Below are 14130 nucleotides of genomic sequence, written 5' to 3' on the forward strand. Positions count from 1 at the left end.
AACCATAAGAGATACTAGTGCAAACCATTTTTGTTGAAAAGGCAAGCAAAACAGTTGTTGATAAATAATACCCCTCCATGAAATTTAGAAAGCTTAAAAACAAAAAGAAATTGCCTCTTCATGTGCTTTAAATAGAGATGGTAGTGGTGTCAGCATTATTAAATTTACCTTTTCTTTCTTGATTTAATGAGACTTCTGGTGTTATTTTATTGTAGTTTATTATACAATGTTTTATCTGCATTTTAACCTGTATGTATTTTATACTTTTGAAATTTTCACTTACCATATAATATACCTTTAGAGATGATTTTTGAACTAATAAATCATGTAGCAGTGAATGTTAGGCTGAGAATGAGAACTTTATGGTACCTGATGGTACCTTTATGGTACCTGATGGAATTTGCCCAGAAATTTCTTTAACATCCGTTCAGATGGTGCAGCTCTTATTTACACTTCAGTAAAAGAAAACAAAAATATAGATTTAGTATATAAATACATCGTTCAGAAACTATATGGATTTCCGTATAAGATTCCTGCTGTTGTGGTGGAAAAAGATGCAGTATTTATGTAAGTATACACTTAAATATATTATTTTATCATGTATTGTTGCTATAATTTGATGGGGAGTCATCACTTTCATTTTTGAGGTAAGACCAGTAGACCTTTCCATAATAAGTAGGTGAGAATCTGTTCCTAGACTGTTTTATTTATAACCTGCCCTGACCTATTTATCATTGTCTTTTAGATTTATCTTTTAGAAAAGGGCCTGAGCCCTTTTCGAAAGGCCATTTTATTATAGCAATCCGTTGGGTGTATATACAAGTATATCTACTTACTCTTTAATTGGTTATGATTCCATAAAGCACCCAATGTATAATTTAGACATGCTTTTAAAAAGTTATCTGAATAAAATTAGGAGGTAGGAATAATTACCACCAATCACTACTGCCCCCCCAAAAAACTATAATGGCATTTTTAAATAAGGAAGATTGATAATCATTTTAAGTAGAAATTAGTAAACTATGACTTGAGCACTATAATTTAAAAAGCTGATTAGTTTTCCATAACTGGTCAAATTTATTTTCATAAAAATGTTCTCTTTAATGTGATGGTGGCTTGAATGAAAGAGTGACTGTGTAAATGCTTGAAAATTTCTAATGTGTGTTTCTTTCCAGTCCAGCAGGGTGGGATAATGATAAGAAAATAGGAATATTACATGAAAATTTTCAAACATTAAAAGCAGAAGATAATTTTGAAGACATTATAACTAAACCACCCGTTCGAAAGGTAACCGTTTTAGTATATAGTCTCAATACTTCGGCTTTTAAACTGAGGGGGGTCCATAATTTTAAGATTGTCAGGTAGAAAGGTAAAAGGGTTCTCTCAGAGGGGTTTCCAAGTGTAATTTGAGTGCGGGTAATGTGTCATTCAAAATAAAGATCTGTTTTATCACAATATAAATCAGCTGTTCAGTTACTGAGTCATGCCTTAGCCTTTGGCATACTTATATTAGAAAATATTAGTTCAGAGTCCATATTCTAAAGGAAATCATAGATTAGTATGAGTATGTGGATCTTGAACAGTTTGAATAGGTAGAAGCTGTGGACTTGCTAACCTAGAGTTTAGCCAAAAGCCAAGAAAACATTGGGGGAATAATTCCATTAGCTTCTAACCATTGAGGCAGATCTTGGACCTTCTCCACAGTCATGGATTACCTCTGCTACCCAGGAGCTTCCAGTTTCTTATATTGAGATTTAGCCTTCACTGTTACATGTCACTTACTTCTGTTCAATTGGGTTCTAGAAAACATGCTTTCTTCATATATCTTAATTTCATGTTAAGCAGTTTATGGTGTTCTCTAGTTAGGTATTACAGATGTTTCTGAAAAGTTGTATAAAGTGAGTGTTTGTGTATAGTACTTCTCACTGACTTTTAATTTGGATGTTTCGAGAAAAAGTAATTTTGCTCTAACATACAATAAGAGTCTTACTTAAGAATCCAAACATTTACATTCAGCAGCTGTCTTCTGTTTGTGGGTAATCAGAAATTAGAAAAGTAATGTCAAATGAAAAATCAGTTGGCATGGTATTTGGTTTGGATTTTTATTAAAAGAAATGCACACATCAAAAAGCAATGGTTTTCCCCCGTTTCTCTTTTACCAACAAATTATGCTTTGTTTTAGTTGTCTTTATTGAGCTATTGTTCAGGCACTAGGTGCTAAGTAGGGGGGTGTGATGTAACATAACATAAATCCATACAGGGGCCATCTCTCAAGTGGTCAGAAGCGTTAAGGAAGCGAAGCGGAGGGGAGAAAGGGAGGCCTGGGCCGCTGTTGTTGGCGTGGTTCGGGAGGTCTGTGCTGAGGGGAGAATGGTGAAGGCTGAGGGAACTGGAAGTGCACGTGCCCTGAGGCAGGAATGTGCAGGGGTGCAGAGATGAAAGGCAGAGTTACGGTCTTGTGGGGCCTCACTGGGACTGCAGTTAGGACTTTGGATTTCCTTCTTAGAGGGATGGAAAGTGCTGAGAGGGGGAGTTTGAGCAGAGGAGTGATGTAATCTGACCTAACCTTTTAAAAGGATCACTCTGGCTACTGGGTGGAAAATAGACCAAGTGTGTGTGAAAAGCAACTTGCTCCTGGTTTCCCTGAGATAAGAATGGAATGGCTCTTCTCTCTGCTGAATAATTAGGAAAATGAGTTGCAAACGCCCCTGCTTCTACTGTTTCTAGACTTGCTCATTTATGCACTGCTCATTGTTCATTCCAGTTTGTGCATGAGAAGGAAATTATGGCAGAAGACGACCAAGTGTTTCTTATGAAGCTACAGGTACGAAATTACTTAAGAAGCAGACTTAGTATGGTTAATGGGTAAACTCTTATTGTACATAGTTACTTTAAAAATACAGCAATACATGTTATGAATATCTAACCTAGAATTCTTTTGTGTTTTTCAGACCCTTTTAGCAAAGCAACCACCAACTGCAGCTGGCAGGCCTGTGGTCAGTATTACAGATTTTGACAAAATTATTAAAATGCAGTGCAGCCCTAGCCGGTTTATCTTAGTGGTTAGAGTGTTCGCCCATGGACTGAAGGGTCCCTGGTTTGATTCCTGCCAAGGACACATACCCTCGGTTGCAGGCTCGATCCCCGCGCAGGTTGGGGCACATGCAGGAGGCAACCAATTGATGTGTCTCTCGCACATCAATGTTTCTCTCTCTCTCTCTTCCCTTCCACTCTCTGAAAAGCAATGGGAAAAAGATCCTCCGGTGAGGATTAAAAAAAAATGCAGTGCATACTGCTTTAGCTCTTTATTTCTTAACCAGATACATGTCTCATGTGGGTGCACTTTGATATAAACTTGAACTAAGAATTCTTCTGGAATTTGTGAGATTTTTAAAGATAAACTTTACTCCCTTTTAGATGACTTAAATGGTAAAGATCTATTTTGCAATATTTGCCGTGCCTCGGTTACTGTGCTGAACCTTTATGTGTGTTATTTTATAAATCCTCACAACAGGATATATTGTGGCAGGAACTATTATTAGCCCATCTTGCAGTAGGGGAAATGGAAGCTTTGAAGGACATTGGCATACCTGAGATCACACAGCTGGTAGGATGTCAGGCCACATAGAGACCCAGATCTGACTCTCAAACTTGTATTCATAGCCACCCTTCATTATTCAACACGTTCTTTTTCTGCTGAAGGGAAAATTAGTATTCTAAAATGTGATGGTCCTCTGGTATTTTCTAATAATGAGAACATGATTGCTAAACATTTTTGTCAGTGGTTTGCAGTGTGAAAGAACAGATGAGGTACAGTTGCAAAGTAATTTCTTTTTATAATAAGAAATGTTGTAAAGTTGAAAGTTTTCAGTTTCTATAATCGTGGCTTTCCTCTTCTTACATAGGATGCCTCACCAAGAGTCCCAGGAGGCTCCCCTCGAACACCAAACAGATCAGTGTCGTCCAATGTTGCTAGCGTGTCACCCATCCCTGCTGGCTCAAAAAAAATTGATCCAAACATGAAAGGTACATTTCTCTCTTTCTTGGAGAAAACAACACAATACAGTTTACAATAGAAAGAAATCTGCCTAGAATCCCCTTTTACCATAGCAATTTTTATTTTTGTGCAATAGCTTCTAATCTTTGTCTCTGTAGATGTAATCTCATCGTTAATCAGACTGAGAACCATTTTACAGTATAGTCTTAATATGTCATTTCTATGATGTAAGCTTTACGAAAGCTTTGTGTTTATTTAGTCATTCTCCTGTGGTAGGTTATTGAAGGAATTTATGTTTTTATAATAATAGGTTACCTGCTGTTAACAGGAAGAAAAAAACTATATGCATAATCATGTAGGAGGATTAGGTAACTTTTTGTAATGCTTGAGGCAGATATTTTTCAAGTTATATTTTTGAAGAACCCCTTTGAAAGCAGAGATACATTAGCAACTAGCATCTGTTTGTTTAAAATGTCTTTGGCCTTTAAAAAAATAATGTTCTAATTTCTAAATAATTATCTTACACTTAATTTTAAAGGTTATTTATATTTTATTTTGTATATGAATAGATTAGAGAAGTACCCAACCTCTAAAGATCAAACTAGACTTGAATTCGGGACATACAGCTCTTAAATTTCAAGCCTATTGTTCATTTTCTGTGTGCGATTATTAAAATAATTTGTAGAAAAACCTGATGTTTTGATTGAAAGTTTTTGTTTTTTGTTCTATAGCTGGAGCTACAAGTGAAGGTGTCCTGGCAAATTTCTTCAATAGTTTGCTGAGTAAAAAGACTGGTTCTCCAGGAGGCCCCAGTGTTGGTGGTGGCAGCCCTGGAGCTGGGGCTGGAGGTGGAAGTAGTGGCTTACCACCATCTGCCAAAAAGTCAGGTATAGTTACCTGGAGCTTTTTAAAAAAAATAGCTTTATTGAAATATAATTTACATACTGTGAAGTTCATTCATTTAAAGTGTACAGTTCAAGTGTGAGTATAGTTACAGAATTCTGCAAACCATCACCATAATCTAATTTTAGAATATTTTCATCTCTCCAAAAAGAAACCTCCAACCTATTAGCAGTTACTCCTTCCCTCCCCAGAAACCTCCAGCCCTAGGAAACACTAATCTGCTTCCTGTCTCTGTGGACTTGCTTATCTGGAGATTTCATATAAATGGAATCATACTCTCTATGGCTTCTTTAACATAATGTTTTCAAGATTCATCCATGTTTCAATATTCCAATATATATACATTTTTTACTGCTGAATGAAATTCCATTGTGTGGGTATGCCACATTTTCGTTACCCATTCATCAGCGGATGGACATTTACATTGTTTCCACTTCCTGGCTGTTGGGAATGTGCTGCTCTGAACTACATTCCCAGCAGCAGGGTCCTGGGGTCCCAGCTGCTCCACATCCTCCTCAGCATCTGTCACTGCCCATCTTTTTGGTTAGAGCGACCCCAGTGTCTGAAGATCCCCGTGTCCATCAAGGCCTCTCATTGTGATTTTGATTTGCGTTTCCCTGAGGGCTAATGCTGTTGAAAATCTTTTCGTGTGTTTATTGACCATTTGTATATCTTCTTCAGAGAAATGTCCGTTCAGATCCTCTGCCCATTTTTAAATTAGGTTATTTGACTTCTTACTGTTGAGTTTTAGTATTCTTTGAATATCTGTTTACTAGACCCTTACCAGATAAAGGACGTGCAAATGTTTTCCCCCATTGTTTTGGTTGTCCTTTTACTTTCTTGATGGTGCCCTTTGTAGCACACAAGTTTTGAATTTTGAACAAGTTTCGTTTATTTTTCTCTTGTTGCTCTTTAAACAGACTTTTTAACCCATTTTCCTTTTTTAATCCCACCTCCTTGCCACCCTTGTTGCAAATACCTGCAGCTACCATGTTTTTGAACCTTTTACAGGTTTCTGGGTATAAATTGAATTACTTTTTGGCTTTTCTTATGGACGGTGTAGAAGATTAAGTTTCTCAGTACTGCTAATTTATTTACTACTAATCCATCTTCTTTCCGGATTCCAAAATTTTGTTATTTTCTGTTTTACTGTTCTTATTGTCCTGCGTCTTTTCTGAAAATATCTTTATGAGATTAAATGATAGGTGCTCGTTCTATTTCCATTCAGACCCCACAATTTAAAATGAGGGAGTTTATTTTTAAATTAGGATGTTTATGTCACTTAGGGGTAACCTAAAAATAAAAGGCCAAATGAGAGGCAACAGCATTTATTTGAGATTCAAAAAAATAGCTATTTAGGAAGCACTGATTCAGGCAGAAACCTGAATAGCTTTAGGAGACAAAGGTCGGGGTATCAGGGCTATTTGTAAGAAAGGGAAGGAGAACAAAGCAACAGCATTTATTTGAGATCCAAAAAAATAGCTGTTGAGGAAGCACTGATGAAGTGAGAAACCTAAATAGTTTTAGGAGACAGAGGTTGGGGGTGTCAGGGCTATTTGTGAGAAAGGGAAGGGGAATAAATAGTAGAAGAAGGCATTTCTATAGGTGCAGATAAGCTAACATAGTGACGCTAATTCTAAAGAGTGTTTTTAATTGTCCATCCTGTAGTCATAGTAATCTGCTTTCTTGTCTTTGCAAACAGTTGTTTGGGATTTAATGCTGCTTTAGGTCCAGTCCAAGGTTATTTTCTCCTGTTTCAACATTCCAAATGTCGGAGGCATCCTCTGGGATGACAGCTCCAACTCCATTCTAAAGTCGCTTCGTTTGTATTATTTTTTTACATTAGTGTGCTAGAGAAAATTAATGAAAGCATTGGCAGTTTTTTTAATGAAGAGACATTGGTATAAAAGATACTTCAACTTATACCTAAATCTTGTTTCTTTTCCTTCAATGTAGGCCAGAAGCCTGTCCTATCAGATGTTCACGCGGAACTGGACAGAATTACACGAAAACCAGTTACAGTTTCTCCTACAACACCCACATCTCCTACGGAAGGAGAAGCTTCCTGAAGATACCAAATAAAGCCATTTATTCAGTTTTCTGGGATAATGTAAACTTGCCTCTGCCTTTTCCTTCAAGAGTGGAATTAGGGAGCTGGAGTGCTTTATCAGATGGACTAAACTTACGTCTTTTTTTTTTTTTTGTGGTTGCCCATTTTTATTAAAGGGAGCTATACAGAAGGAAAATTATTGTTCACTGTGTAGGATTGCTATTTGCATTGCCACTTTGCATAAGAAAATAATTTTGGATTTTGAAAACCTCAAAATTTATAGATCTGAAATACAACCATGTGATCGTATGCTAAAGGCTACTTAAAACATAGGAAGGTTTAGGGAAGGGCAGAAAAGAACATGCTTTGGGCATTTGACTGACTTGGAAGTCTAAGCTTATTTTAGTTAAGACTATTAAAATCAGTTTTTAAAATTATGTGTTAGTTTTACTGGGAAAGAGAAGATAATTATCGTATTTTCCACACAAACATAAATATACCACTACACATGGAATCCACTGAGAAAGCAATCAGATAGCATTTGATACACAAGTCATTGTCTAAATCCATGATCCTGTAACTTTTATCAATACACGATTTCAAAATACTTGCTGAGATTTGTTTTTTTAGCTGAGGAGAAAAGAAAGCACACTGCCTAATGTGTAAAAGAAAAATGCAGAGGTTATTGTGTAAAGCGGTAACAGTCTTTGGATTTGTCTATATATATATGTCATATATGTGTATGTCATATATATATATATGGCTCTGCCTTAATATACCCCTTTTTTTGTTTGTGACTTTCAATTGTAATCAGTTAATAAAGTATTTATTCTCTGCATTCAGGTTCAAATAACTTGTTGCATTCTCTTATATTTAAGGTTTTTTTAAAATCAGATAATATGAATAAGATTTGTTAGTATTTTGAAGTGTTTGACTTAATAGGATTATTAAGCGTTCTGATCTTTCTTCTTGTTTCTAAGAGACTGAGTACATGAGATTCACTATCCTGTAAGTTTCCTTAAGTTGGGAGTTTACCTTGATCAACACATCTTCCCCACGTCTCAAACTGTGGAGTCCTATGTCAGCATACACAGTAGATAAAAATACAGCCTTTTATCATCTTACGGGCAGAAGCTGTTTTTAAAAGCTTGGCAAATGCACTGACGCTTAGCTATCTCTCTAACAGGTGAGAACACCTGTTAGGAGTTGCACCTTTTCAAATACTTAGTTTTTAGTGCTTGTTTTAGAACAAGAACAATTTCATCTTATTGAAATTCAACTAAAGAACACTTGTACCTTTGACCTATTGAGTCTTTTCAGATAATTGGAAAATGTGGTTACTATACTTTAAGTTGGTCTTTGTTACTACTTTAAAGTACATATTCTAAAGAATTTTTTTCAACAAAATGTTTGGAGACATTATGTCTACATAATACTTTCATTAGAACCTTAAAATCTTTAGTTTTAGAATAGTATTTGGCTCCTAATAGTTGAGTATAAATGCTAAAAATATATGAGAGGGTAATAATTTGTTTCAATGTGGGAACAAACAGGGTGTTCATGGGCATGGAAAAATTAATTTGTAAAAACATTATGTTTGATAAACATGAGATGAAAAATGCCATTGATAAAATCTTTAGTCCAGAAAACGCTCTACAATTATAGTGTGTAAAGACCAATTTTTCTAAACAAGTACTTGATGAAGTAAGTGAAACTACTGAAGAAAAGAAAATTGTAGACTGTGCATGGTGTGCTACTTGGCTATGGCTGCTGTGTGTGCATGTTTAGACCAACCCATTTCTGCGTGACATGAGAGATATGTTAGGAAATCCTTGAAAGTGATTGAGTTGTTACCTGAAATGACTGTAATTATTCACTTTACATGGGATTCAGTTTTAACTGATCTAAAACCCTGTGTTTACCATCTTTAAACCTAAAACCTGTTTTTGTCCCAATTTTGCAAGCTATTTTTTTTGGTTTGTTTTTAAGCACTTTTTATTGACACTCAGTACCAGGTAAGGCTTTGTGGTAGGATTGCTTGGGGTTGGCAGGGTTCCCTGTCACCCAGACACCAAACTGGGCCCCACCCTCCCCCAGGAAATCAGACGATCCCACCTGTCTTCATCGCATCTCTTACGCAAGTAATCAAACTGTTCTGGACTAAAAGGACAACCAATGGATTATAGAAACAAGGAGGCTAAGTGATCCATAGTCTTACTCCCCCCTCTTACCCCCCCAAATACAATTCAGGACTGAACTTGCACCAGACGCAGAAACCCTGGAACAAAAGGCATCATGAACATTCCTTTGCCATTGAGCCCTCTGCTGGTGTAAATGAAATGTGGAGGTTGGCGATTTTGTTTGCTTATCCTCAAGACTAGTTCAGTCGGGAGGGCGAGGGGCGTTTCCATCATACCTAGAAAATCTCTGACCCGAACTTCTCTTTGTTTCTCTGGCACCCTTGTCTACTTCGAGTTGTTTGGAAACGTTGCCGAGGAAAACGTGAGACTTTCTTTCCTTCCATCACACATCCTGTGCTCTCCTTCAGCACCTGAGGTTATCAATGAGATTGAGGATGTGGGGGTGCTCTCTAAACTGTACAGTGTTACACAGATGTGAGTGTTTATAGCCACCAGGGAAGGGATTTTAATTTACATACAGGTAATTTAAATGCTAGTATGTAAATACTAGTCCCATGAGTAAATTATTCAGGCAAGCATGCTGTTGATATAAAAAACATCCAAACCTGTAGAAAATACTTGAGTTTATTTGAGCCACAGAGGCGGGCAGCAAGATCTCAACTGCCCTGGAGAGTAACAGTTTTGCAGCTGCTCTATGCAGTTGAAATTAAGGAAGGGATGCACAGAAGATTACGTGAAAGTGGGAGGAAATAAGGTAGAGATTGAATTTAAGGTGATCGGATATAAGACGATGTGCTCTTCCGAGGGTGAAATCAAAGGGGTGTTAACCTAGATGCACCAAAACAATGGACAGGGCTTGGGTAAGGCAAAGATAAACCTTTTATTAAAAAGCCCTATGCCTGGGGCATGACTCCCCACCATGACCTGCCCAGTTAGGAATTTATGATCAGATCACTCTGTGAGGTTACTTGCCATAGAACCTCGTTTTTTGGGTCCACAATACTCAGCTACCTCCTCTAAATATATTAGTGTAATTAGACCACTTCTGAAAAGCCCGTTGCCTTGTGTACTTCTTTCCAGCTCTCTGAACACTGTTCCTCTGGCCCCTCTTCACCTTCGCTCCCACTCCCACAAAGTTCTAGCCTCAATCTTCTTTCTGTAAGTTCAGCCCTTTCACACTTGCATGGCTCTGTCAGTTCTGTATCTCCCACATGCTGTATCTCCTCCAACGCTCCAGGTCCATATTTGAAATTATCTAAATTACCTACCAAGGACTCCACTTGGAGCCCTCTGGAGCTGCAGCCCCAGTTCCGATCTGAGCTCTCAGTCTTGCCTTTATTAGACAAAGGATTCAAAAGCTGGAAATAAGGCGAAAGGATCACAGTGCGATTTCGATGCCCGATGTCATAAGAGAGCAGTGGTTCTCAAAGCGCAGCCCTGGGCCTGCAGTACCAGCAGCACTTGGGAACTTGCTAGAAATGCAGCTTCTCAGGTTCTCCAGAGATCTACTGAATCAGAAACTCTGGGGGTGAGGTCCAGAAATATACGGTCGCACAAGCCCTCCATGTGATTCTGATGATCAAACCAGTCTCGAAATCTCACTAGTTTTACCCCCCTCCACAGCTTTGCTTGGAGCCACCCCCGCTGTTTCCATGATTAATGCCCCAGTTGAAGCCCTATTCCCGCTTTCCTGAATTTTTACAACAGCCCCAACCTGGCTCTTCGAAATCAATCCAGTTTACCCGAGGCTGCTGGAAAAATATCCCCAAGGAAGAACACAGGTCGTTTCACTTCCCTACCGGAACCCTCGCTGTTCAACAAAGGAAATCCCCAGATCCTTAGCCTGATTTGTCAGGCCTTCCACAACTTGACCCCAAGCTTATCTTTCCTATTTGTCCTTAATAATAACTTCCATAATCTGTGCCAATATGCACTCTGGTTACCTTCCTTCTTATTGCCCCTCTAGAGGCCTGTAACACCCCTTCCTGTGTCCACAAGTCCAAACCTAAGTAATTGTTAACCCCCAGCTTGAAGCTCCCCCCACCCATGCTGATCCTTTAATTCTAAGTTATTCCTCTCAGCTGTGCATTCCCAATAATTTAATTTCTCTCTTTTATGGCGCATACCACTTTCTATTCTGGGACATGGTCCTTTATGGACGCTTCTGTGGTCTTCTTGTAGGACAGCCTCTAAGACCCAACTTTGTATCCACACTGTTACCTATCTGTGCCTATATTGATAAGAGCTAGTGACATTTTTGAGCAGGAGCCGCTGAAAAATGTAAATCTCAACTGAAAAAGTAGTGCCAAATTAGTTTTTGAATGTATAAAATCTCACCATAGTATATTTTCCTAAACTATCTTTTTGTGACTATTTTCTTTCCCTCATTTAAAAATATTAACTATTTAACATTAAAGGAGGAAAATGAATATTTTTCAAATTTAAATGACTCTTCCTTCTATTTGGTGTATCTTCATAAATAAGATTTCTCATTTCAGTGCGGCAAGCCCCAGCATTTCACTGTTCAGTGTTATTTATTCATTAATGAAGATGACAGTTTTCTGTGTGGATACATTCATCAAAAGGGCTCCCTAAAATCTTTATTTGGTCTTTTAATTTATTAAGAAAACATAAGTGACAAATACTTTTTTTTTTTTTTTTAACTGGGAGCCCAAACAATCAAGGCAAAGGAAGTATGGCACATCTGCTGTATCCTACCCAATGGCCTTCATTCCCATCACATTATAATACAATGTTCCTCCATATGAATGGCTTTCTCATCAGTAACACCTGGAGAGCTTGTTACAAAAAGTATGTTCCCGAGCCCTACCCAAATTCAGACCCTTTGGAGCTGGATTCTAAGAATCTCTGTTTTTTAGTCGAACTCACAGTTGATTCTTATGCGCCCTGAAGTTTGTGACTCACAGGTTAAAATCTTTTTTTTTTTTTTTAAATATCTTTATTGATTTCAGAGAGAGGAAGGGAGAGGGAGAGAGAGATAGAAACACCAATGATGAGAGAGTCATTGATGGGCTGCCTCCTGCACGCCCCCTACTGGGGATCGAGCCCCCAACCAGGGAATGTGCCCTGACCGGGAATCGAACCCTGGTCGCCTGGAGCCTAGGTCGACGCTCAACTGCTGAGCCACGCCAGCCGGGCTCACTGGCTGAATTCTTATCCTGTTCTAAAGTCAAACAAAAGCAGACACCCTATAGAACTGCCCAAGTGCACCTTAAACAAGCCAAGAGGGTTGAGAGACCTTTGTTCACCTTCTCTCCTTTCTCAAAGTGTCCCTTTTCTTTATAATTTTCCCTCAGCGTTTTAGTTTGAAATTGTTCAAACACATGGAAAAGTTGAAACAATTGTACAGTGGACACTTATAAACTACACCATGAACAGGTTACTACAGTCTATCCTTTTATCCGTCTCTCTATTGGATGAATCTGAAAGTAAATTTCAGATACCAGTAGCGTCTCATTTGGGATGGTGGTGACTTGAAGAACAACAGGACAGTGAGTCCTTGTAGCCCTGGTGAAAACACAGTGGCCTCATTCTATTGGACAGAATCGGTGGCTGCTTGGCCTCGGCAGCACATTTAGAATGCGTTTAATCAAAGACAGAAGGATAGTTTTGGCTGGCTATAGGCAGCTCCCACAAAGTAATATCTTACTTGTCTCTATTCATTTGAGTGAGAGCTTTTGTTTGGTTTCTGGAAGAAGAAAGGGGGGTTTGGGAGAGAAGATAAACGTGGAAGCAGGTGCCAGCAGTTACCCCTCCCCTCTTCCATGGATTTTGAGTCTCTAATGGAGAGATGGGTTAGAAGCCGAGGTTTGCTAGCTTAGCAGTTAGCAGCAAGATTTCAAGTCAGACGCCTAGGCCTGCATTCCCGCTGCCCCTGGCTGTCTGACCTGGGATGTGATCTTCAGCCTCTGGGCCTGTTTTCTCATCTGAAAAATGGAAGTAATCACAGTGCCTGCGTTATATTGTTGTGGAGAAAATATGTGTGCCTGACATGTAATGCAATCAATTTCAGGTGCTAAAATATAACTACCTTCCTTGATGAGTTTCCATAATTTCATACACAATTAATATACACGATTGTAGCAGCTGACCAAGAAAGAGACAAGTAAACGAAATGATGTTGATAAGTAAACCTAAGCGAAGTTAAAGAGGTGCCGAAGGTAGCAAGCCTCAAAGTCCTTCCAGACAACCCACTCCACTTAAAATGAAACCCAATTTCTTCCCTTGCCCTGTGAGGCCCATACATTATCGGGCCTCTGCCCACATCTCCAATTTCATCTCCTCTTCTCCCTTGGGCAGCCCCAGTCACACCAGTCTTTGGTTTCAGAATGAGCCAAGCTCCTTTGGTTCTCAGGACCTGTGCACCTCCTGTTCCTTTCTGTGAAAGTCTCTCCCCACATCTTTTTTATTTTTTCTCTCCCGATACTTAAAGACCAAAGCCCATGCTGTCGTCAGACCCCTCAGGTTCTTCTATCTTTGCCCCCACTTTGGGGCAGCAGGGGTGGAGGGGCAGGACCCCCCGCGGGTGCAGCACCAGCTGCTGGGGCAGGCCCACCAGCCCCCACAGTGCAGAGGCGGCTCCCAATGCTGACCTTGGCCGGAGCCTTTGCACACAAACCTGGCCAGAAGGGCTCAACACTGACCCCAGCTGCTTTAATGATCTTACCCTCGGTCACCGTCACCTCGTGGTCGTGCAGGGTCAGGGCCGAGTAGACCCACGCGAGCACCGAGACGGAGGCTGTGGTGCGGGCGAGCCGCGGGCGAGCGCTGTCCCGAGCGGTGCCAGCGGCCGGATGAACCCCAACGCGGCCTTAGCTTCCTCGGGAGGACCAAGCACCTTACCAGCAGCTGGGGAAAAGGGGGCGATCCTTTTTTAATTTTTATTTTGTTATTGATTTTAGAGAGAGAGAGAGAGAGGGAGAGAAACACTGACTTGCTGTTCCGCTTATTTATGCATTCATTGGTTGCTTCTTATACATGCCCTGGCCCGGATCGAACCTACAACCTTGGCCAAGGGG

At 39.4% G+C, this 14130-nt stretch overlaps 1 protein-coding gene and 1 pseudogene across 1 annotated transcript in view; one reads left to right on the forward strand and one right to left on the reverse strand.

The window, feature by feature from the left end:
* Positions 1-7788, forward strand: part of DYNC1LI1 (dynein cytoplasmic 1 light intermediate chain 1) — a 28384-nt gene extending 20596 nt beyond the window's left edge. The window contains exons 7-13 of the mRNA XM_016198829.2: positions 432-567; positions 1176-1287; positions 2765-2824; positions 2952-2996; positions 3906-4026; positions 4729-4884; positions 6857-7788. Of these exons, the coding sequence (XP_016054315.2) occupies positions 432-567; positions 1176-1287; positions 2765-2824; positions 2952-2996; positions 3906-4026; positions 4729-4884; positions 6857-6969 (743 nt within the window). The 3' untranslated portion in view covers positions 6970-7788. The remainder of the gene's footprint in view (positions 1-431; positions 568-1175; positions 1288-2764; positions 2825-2951; positions 2997-3905; positions 4027-4728; positions 4885-6856) is intronic.
* A 5750-nt stretch (positions 7789-13538) lies between these two features.
* On the reverse strand, positions 13539-14091 carry LOC148091412 (large ribosomal subunit protein P1-like; annotated as a pseudogene).
* Between the last annotated feature and the right edge of the window lie 39 nt (positions 14092-14130).

This window comes from Miniopterus natalensis, chromosome 15, assembly GCF_054644295.1.
Source record: "Miniopterus natalensis isolate mMinNat1 chromosome 15, mMinNat1.hap1, whole genome shotgun sequence".
In the NCBI taxonomy this organism is placed as follows: Eukaryota; Metazoa; Chordata; class Mammalia; order Chiroptera; family Miniopteridae; genus Miniopterus; species Miniopterus natalensis.